The sequence below is a fragment of the Phalacrocorax aristotelis genome, chromosome 10, assembly GCF_949628215.1.
Source record: "Phalacrocorax aristotelis chromosome 10, bGulAri2.1, whole genome shotgun sequence".
In the NCBI taxonomy this organism is placed as follows: domain Eukaryota; kingdom Metazoa; phylum Chordata; class Aves; order Suliformes; family Phalacrocoracidae; genus Phalacrocorax; species Phalacrocorax aristotelis.
The window spans coordinates 11,061,038-11,085,388 of NC_134285.1; the positions used below are offsets into that span (position 1 = coordinate 11,061,038).

Consider the following 24,351-nt stretch of genomic DNA (forward strand, 5'->3'; position numbering starts at 1 on the left):
CTACTGAAATTGGATAAACTGTCTACTGAAAACAACGAGCAGGTCTCTGTACAAATCTGTATACTAACAGGAAAATTGTGATAAATGTTATGAATGAACCCATTTCTGAAAGTGTTTTTCTAGGTTAGGCGCATGTTGTGTCAGCAATTAATTCTATGTGAATGCCAGCGGCTTCTTTTGTCTTCCTTACAACAAAAGTACGCTTGTTGCGAGCCTGCCAAAAGGTGGTGCTGCTGGAACTGCACATACTTAATTCTTAAGTTTGCTGAGATTTGCAAAGTGCTAAGGAGAAACTGCTGTCTGTGGATCTCTGCTTAAGATTTTATGACTGGAAAATAGTTTCTAAAAGATTACAAAAAAATGCTGCAAGTTAAAAGTATGTGTAAGAAAGCTGCAGACTAGGAGAGGCAAGGCAAGGGGAATCATTCATAAATATTTCCTAGGATTCATAATCCTTTCCAATACCATTTAAACCAATAACATACCAACAGTGTTACTAGAAATTAAAAATGTGACGTATAAGAAACTAAGAAGTATAAAGACAGAAAAAGTAAGAAAGATTATGAACCCACTTTTGTTGGGTGCAAAAAAAGTGGAAAAGTCCTTACACAACTAAGAACATGGGGCCTCAGAGTAGACTCATTTTCTATTTCATGAGTACCTTCTCTCTCCTTTCTGGGCAGAAAGTTGTCCTTTAAAGGTGCACAATAAAACGGGGTGGGGAGGGGAGAAAGGAGTGTAACCAAAGGAGAGGCAAAACTTGTCCTTAGTTAGGCAGCAGCACATAATTTCTGAAGGGTGCTAGAGGCCATGCATTAATATCTAGTGTAAATGGCCCACTGCATTTGCTGAGTGTTTTGCAGGATCTGTCTACCTTTTTTCTTGAACAGAGTAAGGCTGTTGTAGATGATCTAGAATGGTAAAGCTGTGGTGAAGCAAAATTCCTCATTGATTTCAGCTGGAGTTTGGAGTTAAGGACTACAGAACTGCCCACAACCCCATCCCTTCTTAGAGCAGTGAATCTGCAGAGAATTAAGGCAAAACACCAAGCAGGCTTTTGCCCCTTGCTTTTTTCAGAAACCCATTTAACTTTATTCTAGAAGGTAGATTTAACTACAGGTGTTACAATGAATTGGTATATCTAGTTAAAAAAAAAGAACAATCGTGTTCACAGTGATGGTTATAAATACCTCTTCTTTCTCCCTTTTCTCTCTCATATCTCAGCACTCTGTCTTTTCTACCTGACAATCTCCATGCCACTTGGTTCCCTTGAGACTGTCAAGGGAGTGCAAGAACTAAGGAATGTGCACCTTGTTTGAGTGATATTTGAAGGGTTGCTGCCAAGGGAGCAGTGAAATACAGCATGAAAAGAAGTTTAGAGACCAGGAGATTAAAGATAGAAAGGAAAATGGGAAGGAAAAATAAGGACTAGAAGAAAGAGAGATGAAGCTCAACCTTGGGGGGAGATTTCTGATTATTAGGGGCAGAGGTGTGTTCCTGACACCATCCCCACCTGTGCATCACCCAAGCATTTTCCTAATATTGGGTTGGAGATAGCCATTACCTGGGATTGCTACCAAACTTTGCAGCTCTTTCTTAAGGTTCATAATGTCTTTGCACAGCTGGATGTCATCCATCCTGCAGAAACAGAAAAACCACGGTCAGAGACATGCAAACTCCCTCCTGTGTTGATGAGATTTAGCCAATCTCATCTGAATATATGATACTATTTCTTGCCTGGGACCTGTGCATAAACCTGAAATGCAGAGGTTTAACCTTGGGATATTGATACTGTTCATTCACCAATTTAACAGATAGCAAAAGGCATTTAATACTAAATGCCTGTTGAGTCCTTGACTACTTGTCTTACTGGGATCTAATTTGTGTGTAGGTCATATCTGTCACTGCAGATTATTTCAGATGCCTTTTTCTTTCTTGAATGTCACCGAACATTCTGGAATGGGCATCTGCATATTTAATAGTAATGAAAAAAAAGGTATGCCATATTGTACGTACTGCAGCAACAGTTTTCACTAGGGAAAAGAGCAAGGGTGAGAATAACAGGGAGCCTAGGAAGGGGTAGCAGAAGCTGATACATTATTTGGCACAGCCAAGACAAGGTTTATATTCCTCTGCCAACTTTCTTTGTAACCTTACTAAAAACTTAGCCCTGATACCAAAGATCTGGAAACTGTCATAATTTGGCATCTAACTATTTTGAGGTCCTAGGCCTTGGGTGAATGTCCTCCATGGTCGATATGAGTGCTTAAAATCCTTGATGTGCGCAAAAAGTCCGTTAATGTTAAGAAACAGAAGACAGCTAAAAAAATATATCTAATATTTGCAGAATGTACTGCACCTTCAGTTCTTATTGAAACTGATACCTATCCGGAGAGCTGCTATACTGAATTATTCCCCTGGAAGCTAGCAAACTTCAGCATTAGCTTCCTGGCAAATATTTTATTTAGTGTCTCAGCCATATTGGCAGCCAAAGCTCAGGTGTTGGTTCTGAGGTGTGCATCAGGGGCTTCCATTTTTGAAATCACGCCCTGAAGAATACAAAAAACAGCCTTTGTGATTAATTGTACATTCTTCAACTTGGATGTCACCAACACTATCCTTGCCCACAGATCTTCAAGTCCTTGTTTCATAATCCTGTGCCTGAAGGTGGATTGCCTGTTGCCTAAGCACCTGAAGGTAGCTGAAGTGCTATCAGAACATGGGTTGTCACAGAGGTATTTCAAGGGAGGAAACTTGGGAGATTAGTGTGTGTGTGTATGTGAGAGCAAGTGCACAAAGGATAATCAGTCAAATTACTGAATTAAGTGAGGAGTGGAAAAAGTAGGTGTTCTGGGACAAATAAGATTTTAATCACAACCCAAGAGCTTTTTTCCTCCCTGCTTTCTCTGCGTGGAACACAGGTCTCTGTAGGGAGCTGTCCTTCAGCTGCTTTGCTCATGTTATTAAAAGATGTTGATCTTCTTATTATTTGCTGCTTTGGTTAACTCCATCTTGCCTGTTCCACTACTTTCATTGTGCTATGAAAGCTATTCCTGCTGCCTTTTTACTTCTCTCTTCCCAAAATATGACAGTGAAATATCTCTGATAATAACCTTTATTGCTGACTTTTTTTTTGTTTATGCACCACTGTCACCTCTGCTAGGGATCTGTTCTCCTACCATACGTCTGTCTTGTAAGACTTAGTTTTATTGGGAAGATCAGCACACTAGCCTCAGAGTCCATGGTTCACTGCTGTATGTATTTAGGACACTTGGAGGCAGAGGTGTTTATACTGATGATTATTTTTACTTGGGCTCCCCATATTATTCATGCTGATCACAAGCAAAGTCTGTTTTACTCTTGAGATCCATCATGCTAAATGGTACTGAAATTACTTTTATCAATTAACAATCTTAAAACACTATCCCCTCAGGAGAATCAATATTCAAAATGTGCTGGGCTGTGAGCAAGCCTCACAGCTCCTTATCCATTCGGTGTTCATGCAGTTGGGTGTTATATTAATATAATGAGCGTTAATATATTTGAGAAAAATTACCATGGTTAACAAAGATTACAGTTTCTTGTTGAGAAACGTTCAATATTGAACTGCTGTAGTCAAATGATATCTAGGGCCCAGACCTTCAACTAGTGAAGAGAACACTGAGTTCCTACAAGAGTTTGCCATGACATACAGAAAGAAGATATTATTTTTTTCTCTATCAGGTAGATTTGGCTTCATGCTGGGAAGATCTGAAAGATACTAGTTGAAAGACTTCACTGTATCAATTTGGATCCCTGTCCTCCTCAGGGAACTTCCAAAAGCTAATGTCACTCCTCTCAGGATTTTCAGGAATGTAAAATATCTTTGGCAGTACATTCCAAGTGAGCAAGATCATCGATGTTGAGTAGTCCCTACAGTCCTTTGCCACAAATTGAGCATAAGGTACTGGCCTCATATTGCAACTGTAGTTGCAAGTCCTCCCATTATTTTGGCTCTCAATCTCACTGCAAAGCATATAGCTAACACATTCCACATATATCCTTAGCATCTCTTTTTAATGAGACCTACATTTTGTTCCTGCCTTGTAACTCGGGAGAGAAGTAAATATGTGGCCAAACATGTAGGGGCTGCAACAGCTCTGTGACAATCTGAATTCCAAAAGTCATAAGCCAGACAACCTCTCCAGAGTCCCAGCTCTGTAGGCTAGTGCGTTTTGATGATGGACAAAGACTAAACCCACCACCTGTACCAATCCCCTTAAGCACATGGAACATCTTTCCTCTCATCTGTGTCAAACAGCCTTTGTGTTTCATCCACTCCATGGTGCTGATTAGGAAAAAATAAATAAGAAGATATGGTTAAATGACTAAAGGAGGGGTATGGGACATATTTATAAAAGCCATGTGAAGGCTTCATCCATCTGACTTAATGAAAGCAGGAGGTATAGTTGATTCTAAATGTAAAGCACATCTCACATCTGCTTGCAAATAATACTGAATGTAGGGCTACATTACTGTCCCGGGCAAAAGTCACCTTGTTGCCCTGACAGAAAAGGTTAGAGGAAGAACTCCTGGGAAAGAAAGCTCTTGGAAGGCCATTCAATCTGTGCTGGTTCTTCCCCTTATGCTCTGGTTCTTGGATGTGTGCAGTTACAGGAGGGCCAGGAGAAGCTAATGCTGCTTCTGGAAAAAAAAAAAAATCCCAGTGGATGTCTCATCTGAAAGCTGGAGAGTCAGGAGGGTTTGGCTGAGAGCATATTTGTATTAATATCAGACCTCTTTAGGAAGTAAAAAGAGCTTTTGGGAATCTTAAAGAGAGCAGAAAGCTGCAGAGTAAATGAAACTCCTTTGGGTCCCCTAACCTTCTACAGAGAAGCTGGGCCTAATCCTGCAGCACTTTCTCTCCTGTAAGTCAAATCTATCAGAGTGTAAGACAGGCAAGAGGTGAAGTTACATGGACTATTGTCCAGCTTATTTAAGAGCACTGTTATGCTCCCTGTGCACCTGGTGCTCTTCTTGAAGGAGAGCAGCACAGTCAGGTTGTTGGTCTCTGCAGAATGCAATGGCTTTTTCCCTATGGATACAGCATGGCCTAAGGTACTGAAATGACACCCTCCAGGCCTGTTGAAGTCATCTGCAAAGCTGCTCGAGACATCTGCATAAAATTTGCAACATACAAACAATCTTTGCTGAACTCTCTGTTCTCTTGAATAGCTAGTACATTCTTCCCAGTCCCTGTAAAATCGTTTTTTTGATGTAGAAAAAACATCAGTAAAGCAAACAGCAGATACAGTATGTAATTTTTACCCCAAAACTGAGCTTTAAGTGTCAGCCCAGCAATCCTAAACACATGAGTTACGAGTATGATAAAACATTTCTCTTATTAAGAGCCCAAATCCATTCCTGGAGTAAATGCAATAGTATTGAACTAGGGATGACTCCTCAGTGTGCTTTCATGTATTCCTGACACACTGTCTGCAATTCTGCTTTTCTGTTTCTTGATGGCTTATTGCAAGAAACCCTCTGTATGCTTGGAGATATCACACAAGGATGTATTATTCTTTCCTCTCTTGGTATTTTAAGCTATATTATCGAAACCTAAAAGCAGGCTCTCTGCCCAAAAAAAGATAAGATAGCTCATAATGAATAAACAGCACGAGCAAAAGATTTTCTAAACATGTCACAAAATGACAGGAAAATAAGCGGGTCGGCAGAGTGTGCAGTAACCTGGCGTAGTGACTCAGCCCCAATATGTGTTTCTGTGGTCCAGTTACCAGGAGAATGCTCTGAGCGCTGTCATTCCCATAAGATCCACAAGTGTGGTGACAGCATGAGTCACCTCTGCCATGCACCATCTGGACTGAGGGGGAGCAGGGCAAGGAAACAGAGAGGAGAACTCCCATTCAGCTGTGCCCTGGCAGGTCTCAGAGGCTGTGGAAGATAATGGCAGTAGGACTTAAAAAATAAACATTCTGTACTGGACATAGAAGTGTTTTGTTTTGCTTTAATATAAATTATTACATAACAGCTACATTTTTCTGCCTTCAGCTGAGGAAGAAAGCCGAATTCCCTAGCGTAAGACCTAGGTATCATTTAGAGCCATGGATGGAAAAAACCAAAAAATGATAGTAAAAGGCAGTAGGAAATCACTAAACGCTCACCTTAATGGTCAGCCAAAGGAAAACAGATAGCCAGCAAGTTTGTCAAATGCTTAATATTTGCGAGTAAGAATTATTAATAACAGCTACATATGCATCAAGTATCTTTTTCATTGATTTCAGGACAAGCAGAGCATTTCAGTGGGTCTAGAGAATTGCTGCCTTTGCTGAATGACTTTCAAAGCTAGAAATAGACCTGTGCTCCCTCTAGCATAAGATGAGGTCTGAGATTCTTTTGTTTTCTGTTATTGCATTAAAGTGCTTGAACTTAAAAAATGAATGTACAGTGGTTTTGTTGGTTTCCTTCCCTCTCTTCCAAGAGGGTTTGCAGGCACTTGGGTTACTTTTAGTTCTGTTTTAATAGATTCCTATCCCAGAAGTAAAATGATTGTTAGTTTCTGAAGACTTTAATAGTACCAGTCTATATGGCCTAAGAATCACATGTCACGCTAAGTCACGAGTTGACATGAGTATGTGTATCTGGAGAAGGTCTCAATATAGGGATAAGAAGATCATCTCCTTGGTGGTGTCACCAATGAACATGCTGGATACCAGCCAAGAGCAGCCAGTAGTGGTGGAGAAATTTGGGTGATTGAAGTAAAGAGCTGTGCAGAAGTGAAAAGAGAATTGCTACAGATAGATAGAGATGGTAATGTGTTCTTAAGCTGCAGGTTTGTTAAAATAAAGACTGAGGTTGGGAGGAGGGACATTAGTGGCAGCTGCCTTTGGGAACTGAAGGTGCTTAAGGCCTTGCCAAAGCTGTGGGGAATCTGCAATGGTGAAAGTATTCTGGGAATAGAAGAAAACAAGAAGTTTATGTACATTCTTCTACACTCTTCTACACTCTTCTACATTTGACTCCATTTTTGTCCCTGTCAACTCATCTTAGTTTCTTAAAGCTTCTAATTATATATCTGTGAAATCACAGGCAACATTTAATGAATATAGCACACATTGTCTGAGTCATTATGGTGTGTGTTTATCACCTTATTATTTAGCTCAGCACCTGGTGCTGCCAGGCTGGAAGACACAGAGCGGGCAATTAAGATAACAGATTGCTGGCCAGCCTGCATGGCAGGTGAGGTACAAATCAAAAGTCCTATGATTAACTTTAACTATTAAAATAAGTGTGTCTATCTTTTCTTGTTAAAAGTGCTCTCTGATGGAGGAACAGTGGATAGAAGCACTGGACCACAACTTTCAAAGTAATGTAATTCAGCTGTCGTTTCAGACGATTGAAGATGGCAGGACTTGAAAATCTCAGTCCCTGGAGGTCATATTTAAGGCGTATTTCACAGAAATTCTAACGAAGCTGTCTGTATTTCATTCTCATTGACATTGTTAAATTCTCTTGAGCTTGGCTATCTCCTTGGCCAGTTATGAAGTTTTACTGTCAACTTCAACAGTAACAAGAGAAACTTTCCTGGAAATGTCCCACTGTGGAGGGTAATATTTCTCTGCATGGCGAAAATTGACTAAGTTAATTTGTCTAGAAACATACACTAGAGAAGTTTTATTTAAATTCAGGAGTATCTAACCCCATTGCAGTAGCATACAGAAGACTGCATGTAAAAGCATAGGACCAATTTATGTGCATGATTCATTTTAAACAGTCTGGTAGGGTTTTTTTTTGTTATTAGGCAGCAGAAGAACAAAACTCTAGTTTTGCCTATGTATTGTCTCTAGCAGAATTGATGACAAATTTCCTTCTTAATTTGTCTCCATACTTGTTCGTTTCTTGTTTTTAAAACCAGAAGAGCAACTATTTGGTATCAAAGTTGAAAAGAATATAAAGGTATGTGGTACCAAATTAAACATTGACAGTCTGTCCATTTCAGGACTTTTCAATTTACTGTTGAATCATCACTGATCTATTTATCACTCTCCTTTTTATAGCAGAAGGCAGGTGAGAAAGACCACTGGAATACCACAGGTCAAGAGTTACATGTTATTACATGGCATCCTTGCCTATAGGAAGATAAACTGTGCAAAAGGGTGGGCCTCAGTAATTGTGAGTACTATATATGCATGATGTATTATGAATAGCTTATCCTGGATACATGTTCTCACGGGAGACAATCCATTCTACCATCCATGCATGCAAACTAGACCACAGGTAGCTAAGAACTGGGAAATCAAAACCAGTTTGGGATTAAAGGTTACATTTGGAAATACAGTGCTAAATTACTGACCTAAAAATTACTAAATCAAAAATTAAAGATACCCAGAGCTCCTTCCTTTTCTATTAACAGCGATTTGTGACAACCACAACATATATTCAATGTAGAAAATGCTATTTAAAGAAAATTTTCTATTAAATAATTATTGTCCTAGCTGTCCATCCGGGATAAGAATGAAAATTCCTCCTTTTCAATTTTTTTCTTTAAGGCATAAACGTCTCAACTAACAGGCACTAAGTCTACAATTCATTAAATACTTTGCTAATTATATGTTTATCATTATACAGCACTTTAAAAATGCTTTTCCTTTCTAAACATTTTAACGTAGCATTTTTACTGCCACACAGTTGAAAAAGTAATGTCACATTTTCCTCTGGGGTTGATTGTTTGCTGTCAAACAGGGCAAAGTCGATGGCTCTGCAGAGAGATCAAACTGAACAAAGGCATTTTTCTTTCCTCTTTGAGAGCTGATTTGTATTTATACTTTCAGCTTGAAGTACAGTCTAGAATTTTGCAATTCTGTCCTGAACTCATGTTCCTGAGGTTTCCAGGCTCCCATCTGGGAGCTGGGAGACTCTCACCAGAGCTGGACCTTGCAGGAGTTCCCAGATCTACAGTGGGCATGCTGACACCCTTGAGGCCCCTAGAGCCATGGCAGTCTGCTAGAAATGCCGTCCCTAATCTCAGAAGCCTCGAGCTTTGTGTGTCTGACAACTTTCATTACAGAAACCAGGTTGCACCATTTCCCAGCTTACAGTTTCCTGGTTATTTTCTCAGTGACTCTGGGTATTTGCAGGTGAGACACTACTGCAATGTGCTTGGGACGGGAAAGGTGAATGGGGGTATACAGTCACAGCCACAAATTAATCCTGTCTTGCAGAAGAGTGTGCCACACCAGGCTATATCAACGGGACAGCCATGGTATCCCTCATAAAGCTGGGCTTAGTATTTTCCCTAATGGTACCTTATCTTATGAAGCTGACAACCTGACATGTACATTCATTGAAAAATATATATCATCACACAACTCCCTCCTTCTCTACAGCATCCCAAAGTGCATCCTATGTTCCTAGAGCAAGATACAATCAGGAAAAAAAAAGGAAGGAATTCACAGTAAGTTATATTGTATTGTTAAGATTATAGAACTGTGAAGGAGAAAAGATTTATTACTCCTTTCCATGAAAAGACAGATCTTATCAGAAAACACTGATGACAACAACTCTATTCATGAAAAAAATCTGGTTTTGTTGGTGTTATTTCTTTGCACTATATCAACAGCTAGGTGGCAAACTCAGAGAAAACTACTAGATGCTGTACATATAAGTAAACAGTCCTAAGAGAACCCCATGCTTAACCTTAGAGGAGAGAAAATTGGTAATATATAGTACAAAGATAAAAAGTAGCAGAGAAAGAATCAAAACTAGCCAAGGGTGATGCTGAGCGTGTCACCATTGTCACCCATGGTATTAAGCCACTGAGAAGTCATAGTTGATGCTACATTAGTGAGTCCCTAGAAACAGAGATAAAGTATTTGGTTGAAAAACTAATTAAAATTCGCAATGAACTTAGTCCATACAAAGACAGCAATCACTGCTGCCTCTTCTCACTTCAGAAGGGAAACACTGCACGTAAGCAGGCTTTGTCGTACAGTATTACTTTTCCAGTTTAGCCAGTAATGAGAGACTGTTTATATTCCCACTTCATGTGAGTCTACGAGACTTACTGCACTCATTCAAAATGAAAATACAGGACTTCTAAGTTATTTTATTGAACATTATCATGACCAAAGGAATTAACCTCTCACTTCTGCAGTTCTTGCGTAGCTTGATGTTGCTTTACTTTGCAAGCGTTGCATAAAGCCAGGCAATTAGCAGACATACATACCTTTTTGTACATTAAAATACCAATCTGCTGTGCATCCTGCAAAAGACATGAAGGTAAGAATCCTATCTGATCTCTGTTGATGTGTTGTCCTTAGAAGGAATATGGACAATAAACTTTTCTCCATGATGAATTTGCCCTAAATTTGAGATTCTACCATTATGTCAAATACCTTATAGAATGACAATTACTGACTATGCCACCTCTACTACTACTAGCAATGGGTACTTCCATGTCACAGCAGCAAAAGAGAGATTTATGGTTTTTCTGCAAAGTGGGAAAAGGATAAAGGTTAAAAGGCAAGTAAAGAAAAAGTAAGCCTGATGGGAAGCAAGAAAAAAAAAAACAAACCCAGGGTTTAATTATGTACTCTGGGCAGCTAATGAAGCTGCAGGACTGCTGGTATGAGTTTATTTCCAGGGCAAAATCAAGTTGCAGCAAACTTATCTACATAAAAGGTAATGTTCCAGGGATTACAAGCAAGCAAATATAATAGTGTAAAATGGTGTAAAAACCTGAATGAATCCATGGAGAATTTGGATGATATAGATATTATGAGCACTCTGGAGACGAGGGAGTCATCTAATAGTGTGTAGTGAGACTGTACAATGACCAACTTTAATTCTGCTAAGCCAATGTGGAGGTGAATTTGGCGTTTTCACCATATTAGTTTAGCAGTGTAATAACCACACAGACATTATGCAAATACTCTGTGTGTTATAAAATTTTTACAGACAAAACAAGTTTAATGAGGTAAAACTATTTTCAATAATTTCCTAAAGCAACCTAAATAGGACTTACTATTTAATATCTTATATTTCCTATACATTAAAAAACTGCCATCCAGTATCACCTACATGGCAAAAATAACCACTCCCAGCTATCACAGGTGGAAGCAAATTCCAGTTTTAGTTCAAGGTCATCCAATATAGCTGATTTCAAGTTTTGCTTTCCATCTGGAAAGCCAGCAGTAGCAGGCACTGGCACATTTCCCACGGAGCATGTTTCATGATGACAGTGAATGCTGTTTTATAAGAACTCCATGCCTTTTCTATTCACAGGCATAGGCAGTAACTGTGGGTGATAAAATCTCACCTCTGCTATTAATATGTACTGGTTCAGACTATGCTAATACATTTTAAAATCCATGAATTTTGCACTACAAATTATTTGGAGGTTCAGTTTTGATTTGTTCCTATATCATATATAGGTCTGAGGTTTTGCTGCCCGTTTCCTCTGTCAGCTAAATGGAGCTAACACATGCATTATCCATTTTTACAATTGTGTCTTTCAGCACAGTGAATTTCCATGCCTCCCCAGTGATATGAATCCTAAACTGCTTCTGAGGTCACACACAAGTATCCATAGCAGTAACACATTAAATGTGCAACAAAGAGGATGCTGCCTGACTAGCTCCCTCAGCTTTTGGGTCTGTTATCTCACAAGGAAAAGAAAAAAAGGAAGTGGGGCAGGAGAATTTGAAACGGAGAAAGAATACATGTTCTGAAGTGGTATGTTTACTTTCCTTAACAGCAAAGGCAGACTGAAAATTTACAGTTTGACCCAAAAAACTCTTTTTACAGAGAACATTTTAAGAAATGAGCTGAGAGAAATGAGCTGAGAAGCAAATGAGGGGGAATGCTGCCTAGCTATAAACTGATGCTTTTCTGTACATATTGTCTCCTTTATATCAATATGTGCTGAGTCCTCAGCTTTTCTGAAAATAAACCCAGAAGAGCTGAAGATAGCGTATGATGGCTTTAAGCTATATTTTCATTTCCTGGGCTGCTGGAGATGGTCACAACAGCTCCTGGCATAATTTTATGAATTTTCACAGTATCAGTAGTATAGAAGGAGAGATATTACAAACAGCCACAATTGCTACATAACCTTGACATATCCTGGGCACTAAGTGAGGCAGGGTCTTGAGACAAAAATAGGATTTGATAATGTAATTACAGAGGAAATCACAGTGCATCTGCTCTGCTGTGACTATGGCTGCCTGAGCTAAAATATGATTGTACAATGTAAATTGTGGCATTACCTAATTGAGGAAGGCTTGATTTTATAATCTGAAAATTGGTTCCGTGTAAACTTTAGGTAATTCTTCATAGCAAGTGGGTATTCAGCTGGAAATAGTATGGACTTCCTGGATATGAAGAGTACAGCTGTCTTCAGCTGCCCTTCTTTTCTTTTTAAGAGGCAATAACAGCACAGAGCAAAGCAGAAGACAGGCTTACGAAAGCTAATATCTGAGTTGCGACTTGCACCAAGGTCTGAGAAACATCATGACCTGTTAATCAATTGCTTCAGCTGATTTTACTTTCTTTATTTGTTTGTATAGATAAAAAGAAAAACAAGGATTATCAGAAAGCTGACCTCTTTTAAAGTTCACACTACAAGATGAACTATGTCACTGTGGTATATAGCATGTGATCTGTTAAATAGGTAAAAGAGTCTAGCTGCTTCGCTTTTCAAATAAAAAAATTTCAGGGGACAGGCTAAGAACATGCTGTCACACATCTGATATTATTGAGCTTCACTCAGCAAAATTAAAAAGCTGTGTTTTGCAATAAAGAAGCCTCACAAATTTGAAAATCAGAGATGTCAATTGGAGTTTCCTGTACTATATGTTTTTGCTTCACTTCAGAGTGCAACAAAGTTACACTGTTTAGATGTATCTTTAAGTGCTTAGTTTTTAATTACTGAAATGAAGTCTTGCATTATGTTTAGTACACCAGTAAGGAATTTCCACTTCTGTCTGCAAGGCAGAGACAAAAAAACATACAAAGACTGACTACAAAAGGAATGCAAAAGAGAGAAAAAGCACATGTATTGAAACTGTACAGATACTCGTGGTCTTCACTTAGAAGTTTTTGGTGTTTCGTTTTTAAACGGTAATTCCTGTTTCCACTGTTCTTACTGCATGTTCACTTTTTCTGTATTTTGGGGAAGTTTTTCTTTAACACAGTGATAGGCAGACTACGGAAATATCTGTATTTGTCTAAGAGCAAACAGGTACTCCCCTTCAACAGTAACTTATTGGTCTGTCTCACTAAAAACAGTATGTATTGCTCTGTGGAGTCATGGACAGTACATGATTTGTGGGCCTGGTATAGAGATGCGGAAAAATTGCAACACCTTCTTAAAAATAACTTCTGAATTTTAAAGTAATTTTGCTGGATATTAGTACATACCTGACTTGTCCACCAGTCAGGAATGATGTAATTTCTGGAAGCTGTCAGTAGATGTCTGACAGACAGTTTAATTTTCAGAGCTGTGTCCCCTAAACTCCACTGAGTTCAGGTTTGGAGCAGGTTACATGGCCTTCCCGGGTGCTTCATGCGATGATCTGACCAGTGAGTGTTTTCGTTGAAGGACAGGTGGAAGACACATGCATTTAACAGCCCTGCATCCAAATATCCCCCCGCTTTCATGAATGCCTCCTGGGATGGACTCGCCAGTGCTCCACTGCCTCCCACTGGAGCCACGGACTGGAGGTAGTCACTAGGAAAACATAGATTTGAGTGCCTTAGCTAGCAGCTCATGGCCATCTATGCACACAGCCCAGCAGACAATAAGGGGAATGTCAGAGTTTGTGAGGAAGGAAAAAAAATCCTCAAAGCTGTTCCAAGAAGGCGGCAGGTGTCAGGGTAAGTGTTGCTGCAGTGGCCCCACAGACAGGGCAGCCATTTTGTATTGTGTGGTTAAGCTGCCACAGAATGGTAGCCATTTTGTCTCAGCTGCCGCAGACCTCGTTTCACCTGTGAGAGCAAGCAGTTAGCACTGCCTTGCATGGCTCTGCAGTCGAAGGGCACCTATGAAGGACTCCCTCTAAATGTTAAAAATAAAGTGTGCCCCTTATTAAAGGAATTTTTGCTGCCCTTTCCCTTCTTTAACCAGAATCACAAACGTGCAGGCAGGTGAGGTCTCTTATGTGGTGACTGACTTCAGTGTCATGTGAGTTACTGTTGCTAACTGGGTGTCCAAATCTCTTTATAAAGGTGGAAAAGTTCTTTCTGAGGAGATTAACCTTTCTATCGATGGACCAGAGCGAAGATCATGAGTAATTCTGATATCCAGCACAGCACAAAGCAACTTGCTTATTCAGTGTGACTGTTGCAAAGAGGTAGAGGGAAATTCATAAACCAGAAAAACAAGCTTTGATGTTTTAACTCAATATTTAATCACAGAAATGTATGTGAAATTTCTTCAAATATAATTGAAATATTCCTCACTTCAATTTTGAAAACTGAAAAGCTGGGTGTCTTGAACTAATAGTATGTTTGACAGACACAGGCTAACAGATGAGTTTACAGAGTTTGCTTGGATATCCAGAGGTCCCTTCCAACTCCTACCATTCTGTGATATGTATGAGGAAAAAAACCCACATATAGTTTTGTATGCCTTTGAACACTACTTTGTACCACTTTTTAAGCCTAATACTATTAAATTCTTTTATTTTGTAGTTTAATCCCACTGTCTGATTTTCAAATATTTAGGACTTGCTTTGAAATAATAATGATGATGATTAAGTATCTGGCTTTTATTTCTTCACCATCCCACTCTTTCTTTCACCCCTACAGGGTGACTCCTTTAAAGCTTTTAGTGATGATGAACTGTTCAGTAAAGATTTTATTTAGATACTAAAGTGTTATCAACTGCGAGTACTGTAATGTAACATTTGTGTAGTGACGTAGGAGCAACATACATCATTTTATCCCTTTTGTTGTCCTACAGACTTCATTACTCATTGGTGTTACTTTGTTCGGCGAGGAGAGAGAATATGGACCTCATAGTATTACTATGGTAAAAATAAGGCCTTGATGCCTTAACTTTCAAAGCAAGGAAAGCTTTTTTTTCTATGTTTTGCTGAGGAATCCCTCATGTAGTGCTCACGATGCTTGAAGAGAGACAAATGCTATATAGATCACAGCTGAGGAACTGCCTGGAAGAATATTACATTATCAGTGTCATCTCACATATCAGCAGGTAAAGTTTTTACTGGTTCATGCACACAAGTGTGAAAAATGCAAACCAACTCCAGGTCTGCTGAGCATCCAGACCTTGCTAAGGTTTTTTCTTTCAGTTGGGTTTGGTTTTTTGTTTTGGTTTTGTTTGTTGTTTTTTTGTTGTTGTTTTTTTTTTGTACTGGCTGATATGCTAACCTGGAACAGTTCTCTGCCAAATGTCCGTATTTTATGGCTACTGAATTTTTTGGGGCAGAATGTTTACATAACAGTTAAAGACAACACATGTTGTTGCAAAGCTGTTTCAAACATCAGTAATGTGAGTTTTATTATTATCTCATCTCAATTGTCTTTGTGCACCTTCTTCAAGGAAAACAGTAATTTCAATTAGCAGTCTTAGAGCAAGTTCCTTCCATGGATTAAACCTGCATCACTCTGACAGGGGAAGAGCTTGCTCTGATTTCCATCAGCAACAGGTCTAGCTTGCAGTGTTTTGTTTTCTTATCCTTGAGTGTGAATATTGTTAAAATACAGTTTCTGTGCTGTGAAGAGTTGTTGTAGTTGCTGGTGTGTTTAAGTGGAGCTGACAGGCTGTGTGCCTCTGACAGGAGAGAGCCATGACCATCATTAGGGCTGGTGGTACACTCAGAGCACAAACCCTCTAGCTTATTTCCTTTTTTTATTATTTATTTTTTTAAAGCACAGCCTCAATGTACTTTGTCCTAGCCTTAGGAACTGGCTACATGTGAATAAAAAAATCAGTCATACAGAGAGACAGTGAGAAGAATAAACCATTACTTTTAAAAATTTAGCTAGAGATATAAGCTGTGGCTGGGTGTGTAAGTGATATGGAATTATTTCCTCATGTTCATACTTCTACAGGATCTAAAAAAAGCCCAATTTAACTTGAGAATTTCTACTCTGTTGCTAACATCATGAGCGGGAAAAAAGAGAATAAACATACCACACATTTTCTCCACTACTATAGGTAGGTTTTATCCTTTTGTTATAATTGAACGAAAAGCTAAAGCAGGTACAAGAACTAAAGAGATCTGGTTCTCATTAAAGCTGGTCTTGAACTCAGTAGTCTGAGCATAGGTGTAGTACTGCTAGTTAGTAGCCACATGTTCAAAGTTGAGTCTGCCTTAAACCTGTCTGCGGCAGCTCAGTTTCGTGCAGCTGGCTGAATAGGTCATTCACAGAGGAATCTAGTCCTGTCAGGAGAAAACAATTAGCAAAATTCATGACCTATATATAGAATTCTGGTCTTGGGACACTGGCAATGCGTTACTTCAGGAAACAACTGAAAAAAAAATTAAATATGGCCACATATAAAGTCTTCCACAATACATCTATGAGTTAGAGTTTATGTAATTTGTTTAGTTAAACAAATACAAAACTTGGACCACTCAGGTAACTGTAAGCTGTGCTCTTAATCTCAGCAAGAGGTCATTAAAAGACATTTGTCATTAAAAGATGCTTGTCACTGAAGACAAATGCAACCAAGCCCCTGTGTCAGTGTAAACTGTCCAGAATGAAAGGCAGTAAGGAACAGGTGCTGTTATGTTACTTGGACATCACTAGCAGCAACATGCTTCTCACTTGTCAGGAATAAAATGTAAAAACATTTTTAAAAAAGAGATAAAGTCAAATAGGCAATATTTTGACTCCTAATTCTAGAAGCCTTTGTGAGTGGCAGAAGCTGCCTTTTCTTTCACACTTGATGAGCCAGTATGAAGAATGTGCCTGTTGTAAATGGGCTTAGAAAGATGAGACACCTATATGGGGCTTGAAAAATCATGATCAGTGCAGTCCTGGTTTGCAAGTAGAGTCCCAGTGCAGAGACAGATGCTATCTTACCATTTCATTCAGTGGCGTTAACAAACTGAATTTAGCTGCCTCAAGGATTAATGAGCAGTGTCAGGATAGTCTGCCACAGAGAAGGGAGCAGTTGGGCTAGAAAGCTGTGTGAATATCCCTAGAAAAGTGGTCATCTTGGCCCACTCCTGCTGAAGGAATGAGATGGTCTGTGGCAGTGGCACAGACCTCAGTCCCTCTTGCTGAAGACAGTGGCAGCAGCAACAAGCTTGGCTTTCCATGACTTAGAAGAGACAAGAGTGGAGCCATCTCTGGCAGTTGCTGCCTCTGTCACCTGCCTGCTTTGCTAATACCTGGCGCCAAATCTGGTGGAGACTTCCATGCTCAGAAGAGCTTTCCTCACTCAGCCAGTGAACAGCCGGGGAGTGCTCTTGGGTGGCTCTAGGCAGAGTGTGTTTGGACAATATCTAATGCAGGAGGAGTATCATTGCACAGTATGAATGTCAGTTAAATTCCCTTTTCAATAAGCAAGCTCCTCTGTGTTAAATTCCTTACTCAAACACCTGCTAGGCAATACAGAGTAAACAGTGTGATGAGTGTGAGCATGGGGGAAATGAAAAGAACAGACTGGGTACAAGAACAAACAGAACAAGTGAAGAACATGCAAAAGGATGACAAGCAGATGTCCGTCATGTCTCTTATTCACTGGGACTATTTATTTCAGTGCTTTGTTTAATACAGAATATGTCAAGAGAAGTGCAGGGTTTAATGATGAGGCTTCTTCTGGATTAAATTTAAGTATAAGCCAATAACCAAGTAGTTATTTGACTACCAGCAGCAGGTGTGACAAAACCTTTCCTGTTTACTTTATTTGTACCACTACATTATTATCAAAGGTCAGTGTCACTATTACTAGCCCTTATTTCCAAAGGTGTCTAAGCAGCAATTCTGGGCTGAAATCTTCTGGGGTAGTACTCAAAGACAGATGTCTGTGCTGTTTGAAGGTGATGATTTCAATTTCTGGCAGTACAAGTCAGGGCACTGTACCTGTCCTATCTTTGTACTTTAAAGGGAGAAGACAGCAAGTGAGTTTTTTCAGGCTGCAGTAGCTTCATTAATGCCAAGGGTCTGGGTTCAGCAGGTTTTAGGTCTACTGAGGTTCTTGCCTGTCAGCAAAGGCATTAGTTTCTGATCTCAGGTACTCACAGACAGATGGGACTTCAAAATAATATACTCCTTATTAATAGTCCTGGTCTTCTAAATTCATTGCTTTAGGAATATAAACCCTATTGATGTCATAATCAGAACTGGATTAATATTCATTAACCTTCAGTGAGGCTCCTATGCTTGACCCTTTTGACAGTTTTGAAAATCTCCCTTGGAGTATTGTTACTTAATTTGATACATCAAAATGTGTTTTGTGCTAGTAACTTAATGGCTTCCACTTAACAAATGTCAAAGCTTGGTTGCTGTTAGTCCAGAACACAGTGTGCTCTCTTGTGACATGAACTGTCTAAGACCACTAATGAAGTGAGGAATAAAGCCTGAATTAGGTTAGACTGTTGAAGCTCCAAATCCCCTACCTGTTGATATTTTCTTCAGACAAATATCATTACCACAAAGGACTGAAGTCAGGTATAAAAATATGCTCTGTAGACACGTACTTTGCTACAGTTTCCTTTTGTAAGTAATAGATCCCTTTTATGTCTTCTGCAAATCATGCTGAATAAAAAAGGTGCTGAATAAAAAAGGTAATTTCCTTTGCAACTACAAAAATAATTTCCCAATGGCATTTTGTAAGCATTCACTTAACTGGGATGCTCTTTGTCTTTCTTCCTTTTAAAATGTCAAGCAGATAAAAGTCTTCTAAATAGCATTCTTTCCTATTTTGATTAATTTTGCATAGTGTTTTCCCAGAAGCATTGATACTTACATAAACCTGAGTTCTGATTCTCTTCTGACTAAGACTTCCCGAAGTCTCTGGATCTTTGCCATCTCAAGCTCAATTTCCTCAGGCATCATTGTTGTTTCAGCCATTGAAATGATGTCAAGCTGATCTGTGTGTGAAAGCAGAGAAAACGAATTCAGCTAGTCAAACTGTCTTAATGGTTTTTTAAGAATGTAAATTTAATCTATGGTGTAATTAACGCAAGTAGTAAAGAATACTCTAGCTGAATGCTACTTTGACTAGTTTCTCCATTGTTTTGCTTACTACTTTCAATGTAACCATTTTGAAGTGAAAGAATTCCTACACCAAAGTGACATTCATTTTGTTAGTCAGAACCTATCATACCTCTAAGGAATCCCAACACTGTACACAGCTATAGCTACTGTTCCTTAATTGATACCACTACAAACTTTGAAAGAACAGCCATAGACTGCTACAAAACTCAAAGCAATACCTGCAACTCTGAAGGGTCCTATCTTGGTGCAAATGCAGGCAATGCAAACCGATGAAGGTTTCCCATCTTAATTTTAGAACCCTTCATGCCATTCCACCATCTCAGCTTGACTAACGGCTGAAGACCAGACCCACTGGAGAAGAGCCAAGGATGTGATTAGAAATGACATAGGGCCTAATCCTTTGAGGGGCTGAGTGTTTCTCACTAGGGCATTGAAATCAGTTGAGGAGACAAACAGCACTCTAGTAATTACTTGCAAACTGGTACGGCCAGGGTCCTTCTATAGTTATTTCTCTATAATTGATGTATTACCTCTTCTAATCCTGAGACAAACAAGGCTATGAACTGTGTTCATTGAAGGTAGAAGGAACCGATTTATAGAAGGTGGATTTGGGAAGAAGCAACTTAGCCTCTGGAAAACCTTATTACAAGGGTTCACTATACCTGGCTTTCATTTTGAACAAGAATTTAGAGACTGAAAAATAGCGTGTCTGCATGTTTTGGTACCCAAATGGAGACACATTCCTGAAAGCAGGCCTGTTTCAGCCGTATTGGTTTAAAAAAGGAAAATGGAGAGGTCAAAATGTACTCAGCATAATTATGCAGAAAACAGGACACAAAAAGCATCAGAAAAAAAGATGTTTGATTAATTAAGAGGAGACAATTTCCGAAGTCCCTCGTGACAGACTAAGCACAAAACAGCTGAGAAGAATTTCTGACAGGAACGTATAGTAGGAATGAAACTATAGAGTCTCAAACAACACAGCCCTTGCATGAGCTTAGTTCACAAAGACCTGTTCGCCCAAAATGGAAGCCAAGTAAATAAATACTATCCCTTATATACAAAAATATATAAAATACATATATTTTTTAAAGCTATCCTGCTAGTATTGTCTACAAGTTTTGGTTTCACTTCATATTGAAGGAAGTAGGCAAATAAATATTAAAAATCATTATTTTTTTCCAAGATAACAGAATCTTGAGAAGAAAAGTGACAGATTTTGAAATGTTTCTCAAGAGACAACAACCAATTCTCAGTAGTTGTTTTTAAAACTCAAATTGAAAAACTGGTTGGTAAAGTAAGGCTATCTTTTGTGTCTGAATACACAACTGCTGCCTGTAGAAGATGGATTTTCCTATTAGGAATCATTGTGTTGTTTGGGGTATACTTAGTTGTACAGCCTAGATGTCCTAAGAAGTGTTGTTCCAGCTCTGCCATCAATGACTAGCTTCACAGTGTAAAGCACAGGAGTCTTGAAATCCCAGCTACTAATTTAGATGTTGAAATAGAACCTAAAAACCTTGGAAATTCTAGATCTGTTTGAGGAAAGCTGACCACCACTGGAAATGCCTTAGCGACCACCCCCTTTTCCCACCCCTCACACCCTTATCTGGGTGTGGGGAAATGAGGAGGCATGGCAAAGTCTTGAGCTTAGTAGCACAGTACATAACATGCTGTACTACCACTAACAGATGGGCAGAATTATAATTCTGTATTCACTAGATGTTTATCAGAGATCAGTCAAAAGAAACTAGAACAAAGGTTCTCTAAGTATAATTTTTGCCTCTTGTTGCTTTTCGGGCTTGTTTTAACTGCTTGCAGCGTAACTGGATTTGGTGCAAATTTATTTTCCAAAAATATTAAGCAGGAGATAGGGATTTATTCTGATGCTACCATGAATTAAAGCCAATAATGCTGGTAATTAGAAAGATAAGCCACAAATATATTACACATACATACATATTTTAAAATTAGTACTCAAGAACTCAGAAAACAGGGAAAAAAAACCCAAAACAAACAAACCCTATCTCCTTTCTACTCTGCAACTCTAGCTGTAAATGCTCCTGTGTTACCCCTTGGATCAGATCAGCTATCATACTGTGATTTCAATAATTCAGGAGGGGAATCATGAACAAGCCTTATGTCCTGAGTACATGCTTAAAGCCAACACAAGAATTAGTGTGACAAGCAGTAGTCTAGTCTGACCTATTGCAGAACAGTCACAGATTCTCCTTCACATTCCACTCAATGGGTGCTTGAAACAGAGAAAATATTTTTGAAAGCTATCCAAAATTATGCAATGTTTTCCAAAAAATCAAAAATGTAAGCAAGGCGCTACGAGTTTGAAGCGGAGGGAAATAAATATAGAAACTGTAAGATATTAGTTTGCAACTTGTCTGCAAACTTAAAAATATAACTAGAATAATACAGAGATATGAGGAGTGGTTTAGTTTATCTTCACAGCAGTACATGTGCTGTGAACATTCTCTAAGGTGATTAATTCTCATGGAGATCTCAGACTGGAAGGAGGGTTGGCAAGAGCTGGATTAAGGGAACTTTGAGAGATAAAAACAGACCAGGCAGTTGAAATGGGAAGAAATTTGAAGGTGAGGATATAGAGTATGGAGACACTGTGGGGCTGAAGAGATCAAAAGCTGATTCTTGAGGGGTAGGCATGGTCTTCCAAGCAGAAGGAACAGAAGTCAATCCATACATTATGCATGTTCACCTGTGCACTATTAAGGATTGGTACCATTTTTGCATCAAATCTCCAGCTTTTCTAAACCTCTTTTCCTATGAGGTAAACTCCTTTGGCAGCTGCCAATTCCCTTTAGACAGGTGAGTACATAGGTCTCGTAAACCCACACAGCTGCAGTATACCACCCACTTTGGCCCCATCTGAAGAGTATGCCTTTTTAAGGCAGGCTTTGAGGGAAAAGGCACAATTTGAACACCATATTTCCCAGAATTCCTGAAATAGTAGAGCACAGGTGTGAGGACGCTCTGGAAACACAAGCCTCTGAAGAGGCCAGAGGTCAGGATTCCCACCTCACACCTTCACCGTGCTGATCCTCACAAATCACCGATCTGTTTGTGTCTGAATTTCTCTTCTAATATTATGGATAACTGTTTGGCTTACCTGGCAGCAGCTATGCAGCAGGATAATTAATTATTTTTCACAAAATGGTTTGAGTTCCTGCGATGTAAACCACTTGGGAAAGAATATGTTAACATTATTAAGCCTTTGAGTAAAGCTCTAGCTCTGTCCCAGTGATGAATGACACCTTTAGTGCTTTGAGACATGATTCTGAACAGCTTCACACAGAAGTCTCTTACCTTTTCATAAATGAAAGAAGATATGTTTCATTTTATTTAAAGCAGGCATGCACTAGTCAACTATTTTTTAGCATATATTGTTATTAAGGTCTTTTTCTGGTAATGAGCCAGAATTCAAAAAGCAAAAGTGGAGACAACACTGAGATTAAGTCACAGCCAGTGACAGGATGAAACTATTTTGTCTGCTCTGCAATCTCCAGGATCATTTTCAGTGACAAAGAAACAAGTAAAATATTATTACTGTATGCACAAAAAGATACTAGCATGAAAATAACTACTATATAGAAATAAAATTATCAGGCTATTACATATAATGAGGGACATTAGCCACCTGTGATGAAAAGCAACAACAACAAAAAAAATGCCTATTAAGTCCATAAGTGCAAAGGAAACTTTAAAAGAAGCCTGAAGACATACAGTGAGAAATGGGACAATACATTACACCTGGTGCCAACAGTTTCAGACAAACTGGTGAGGAATGCTGTAAGGAAAAAGTAATTATCAGCAAAAATCCTGCTGCTGTCACTTGATGCGAGAATATTGCTCCCTGAGAAGCTCATTGTGCTCTACAACCATTAGCTGGATTAATTCTAATTTGGGGGTTTTGTTACCATCATCTTTGTAAAACACAGAGGCATGGAGAAGGTGAGATGTATTAATAACACAAAGGGTCCCAAACCTATGCTGTAGAAACCCAAAACTATGTCATTGCTATTCTGGTGGTATCCACATAAGAACAGCAATCAGACCTCTACTCCATGAACACCTAAAACAATTTATCAGCTAGAGGCAGTAAGACTTGAGTGATGCATTGCTTACGGATACATAGCAAGTCTGCGGCAGAGCCAGTACCAAGGTCTACCGGATCACAGTGTCTCCTCAGGACATTGTTTATCCTTTTTCTTGCTTGTGTATCTGTTGCTGTTAGTCTATCAAGTCTAAAAACTATCTAAAAAGTATCAGTCTAAAAACTATCAGTCACTCAGCTTTGAAGAGTCATCGCAGTCATTCAGCAACAGAAGAGCTCCAGCATAGGTAAGGGTAATGGCCCAGCTACTCTGCCACTTTTGTTTCATCTTTGACATGGACAAACCATATTGAATGAGACTCTGTTTGTTCAGTCTATGACTGCTGAGAGCTCCTTAAAGGATTGCAGTACACATCAGGTGCATGGGTTCTGTGATGTGGACACTACCCAGCAACAAACCTGGCTGCTCAGCCCACTCAATTACAGTGCTTCAGTTGAAAATTATTTTAAGTCATTATTGTCTTGGATTGGATTTCAACATAGCAATTTGAGGCCTATTCCTACTCCCTTAAATTGTCCAACAGTAAGATAATCCTTGTTAAAATACTGTTAATGGCTAAGTTTTGTTCCAAATCTGGGTCAGCACTTTTGGGGCTTTCTCAAGAATTTAGTGAAATTCTCAAATTAATCCTTTTTCACTGAAGTATATTAAATGTAATAGAGCATGGTGCAGCAACTGCATTCTTAATGCTGTTTCAGGTGTCAAAATCAAGACTTTCAAGACCAGTGTTAGTTGATGAGCCAAAGCAGAAGTAAGCAGGAGGCATGGGTTAGAGGTGGATGAAGAGAGAACCAGATGATGCAACTTAAAAACAGGACACTTGGTGGAAAATGAAATAGTTGCATAATGCAGAAAAATAAATAGTTATAATACAAAATATTCCAGATTAAAAAAAAAAAACATTCATATGAAAAGAATCAGGTGATTCCTGTAGTTTGTCACTAGCTTGTCACCTGGAGGCACGAATGACTAGTCTTGTAGCCAGACTTTTTACTATACCTTTTACTGTTGCCTC

At 39.0% G+C, this 24,351-nt stretch overlaps 1 protein-coding gene across 2 annotated transcripts in view; it reads right to left on the reverse strand.

The window, feature by feature from the left end:
• The window catches only part of BMERB1 (bMERB domain containing 1), a 76,209-nt gene that overhangs the window by 12,195 nt on the left and 39,663 nt on the right, over window positions 1-24,351 (reverse strand). For both annotated transcript variants that reach the window (XM_075105215.1, XM_075105217.1), the window contains exons 2-3: window positions 18,941-19,064; window positions 1,565-1,638 (exon numbers count right to left, since the gene is read on the reverse strand). In XM_075105215.1, the coding sequence (XP_074961316.1) occupies window positions 1,565-1,638; window positions 18,941-19,064 (198 nt within the window). The remainder of the gene's footprint in view (window positions 1-1,564; window positions 1,639-18,940; window positions 19,065-24,351) is intronic.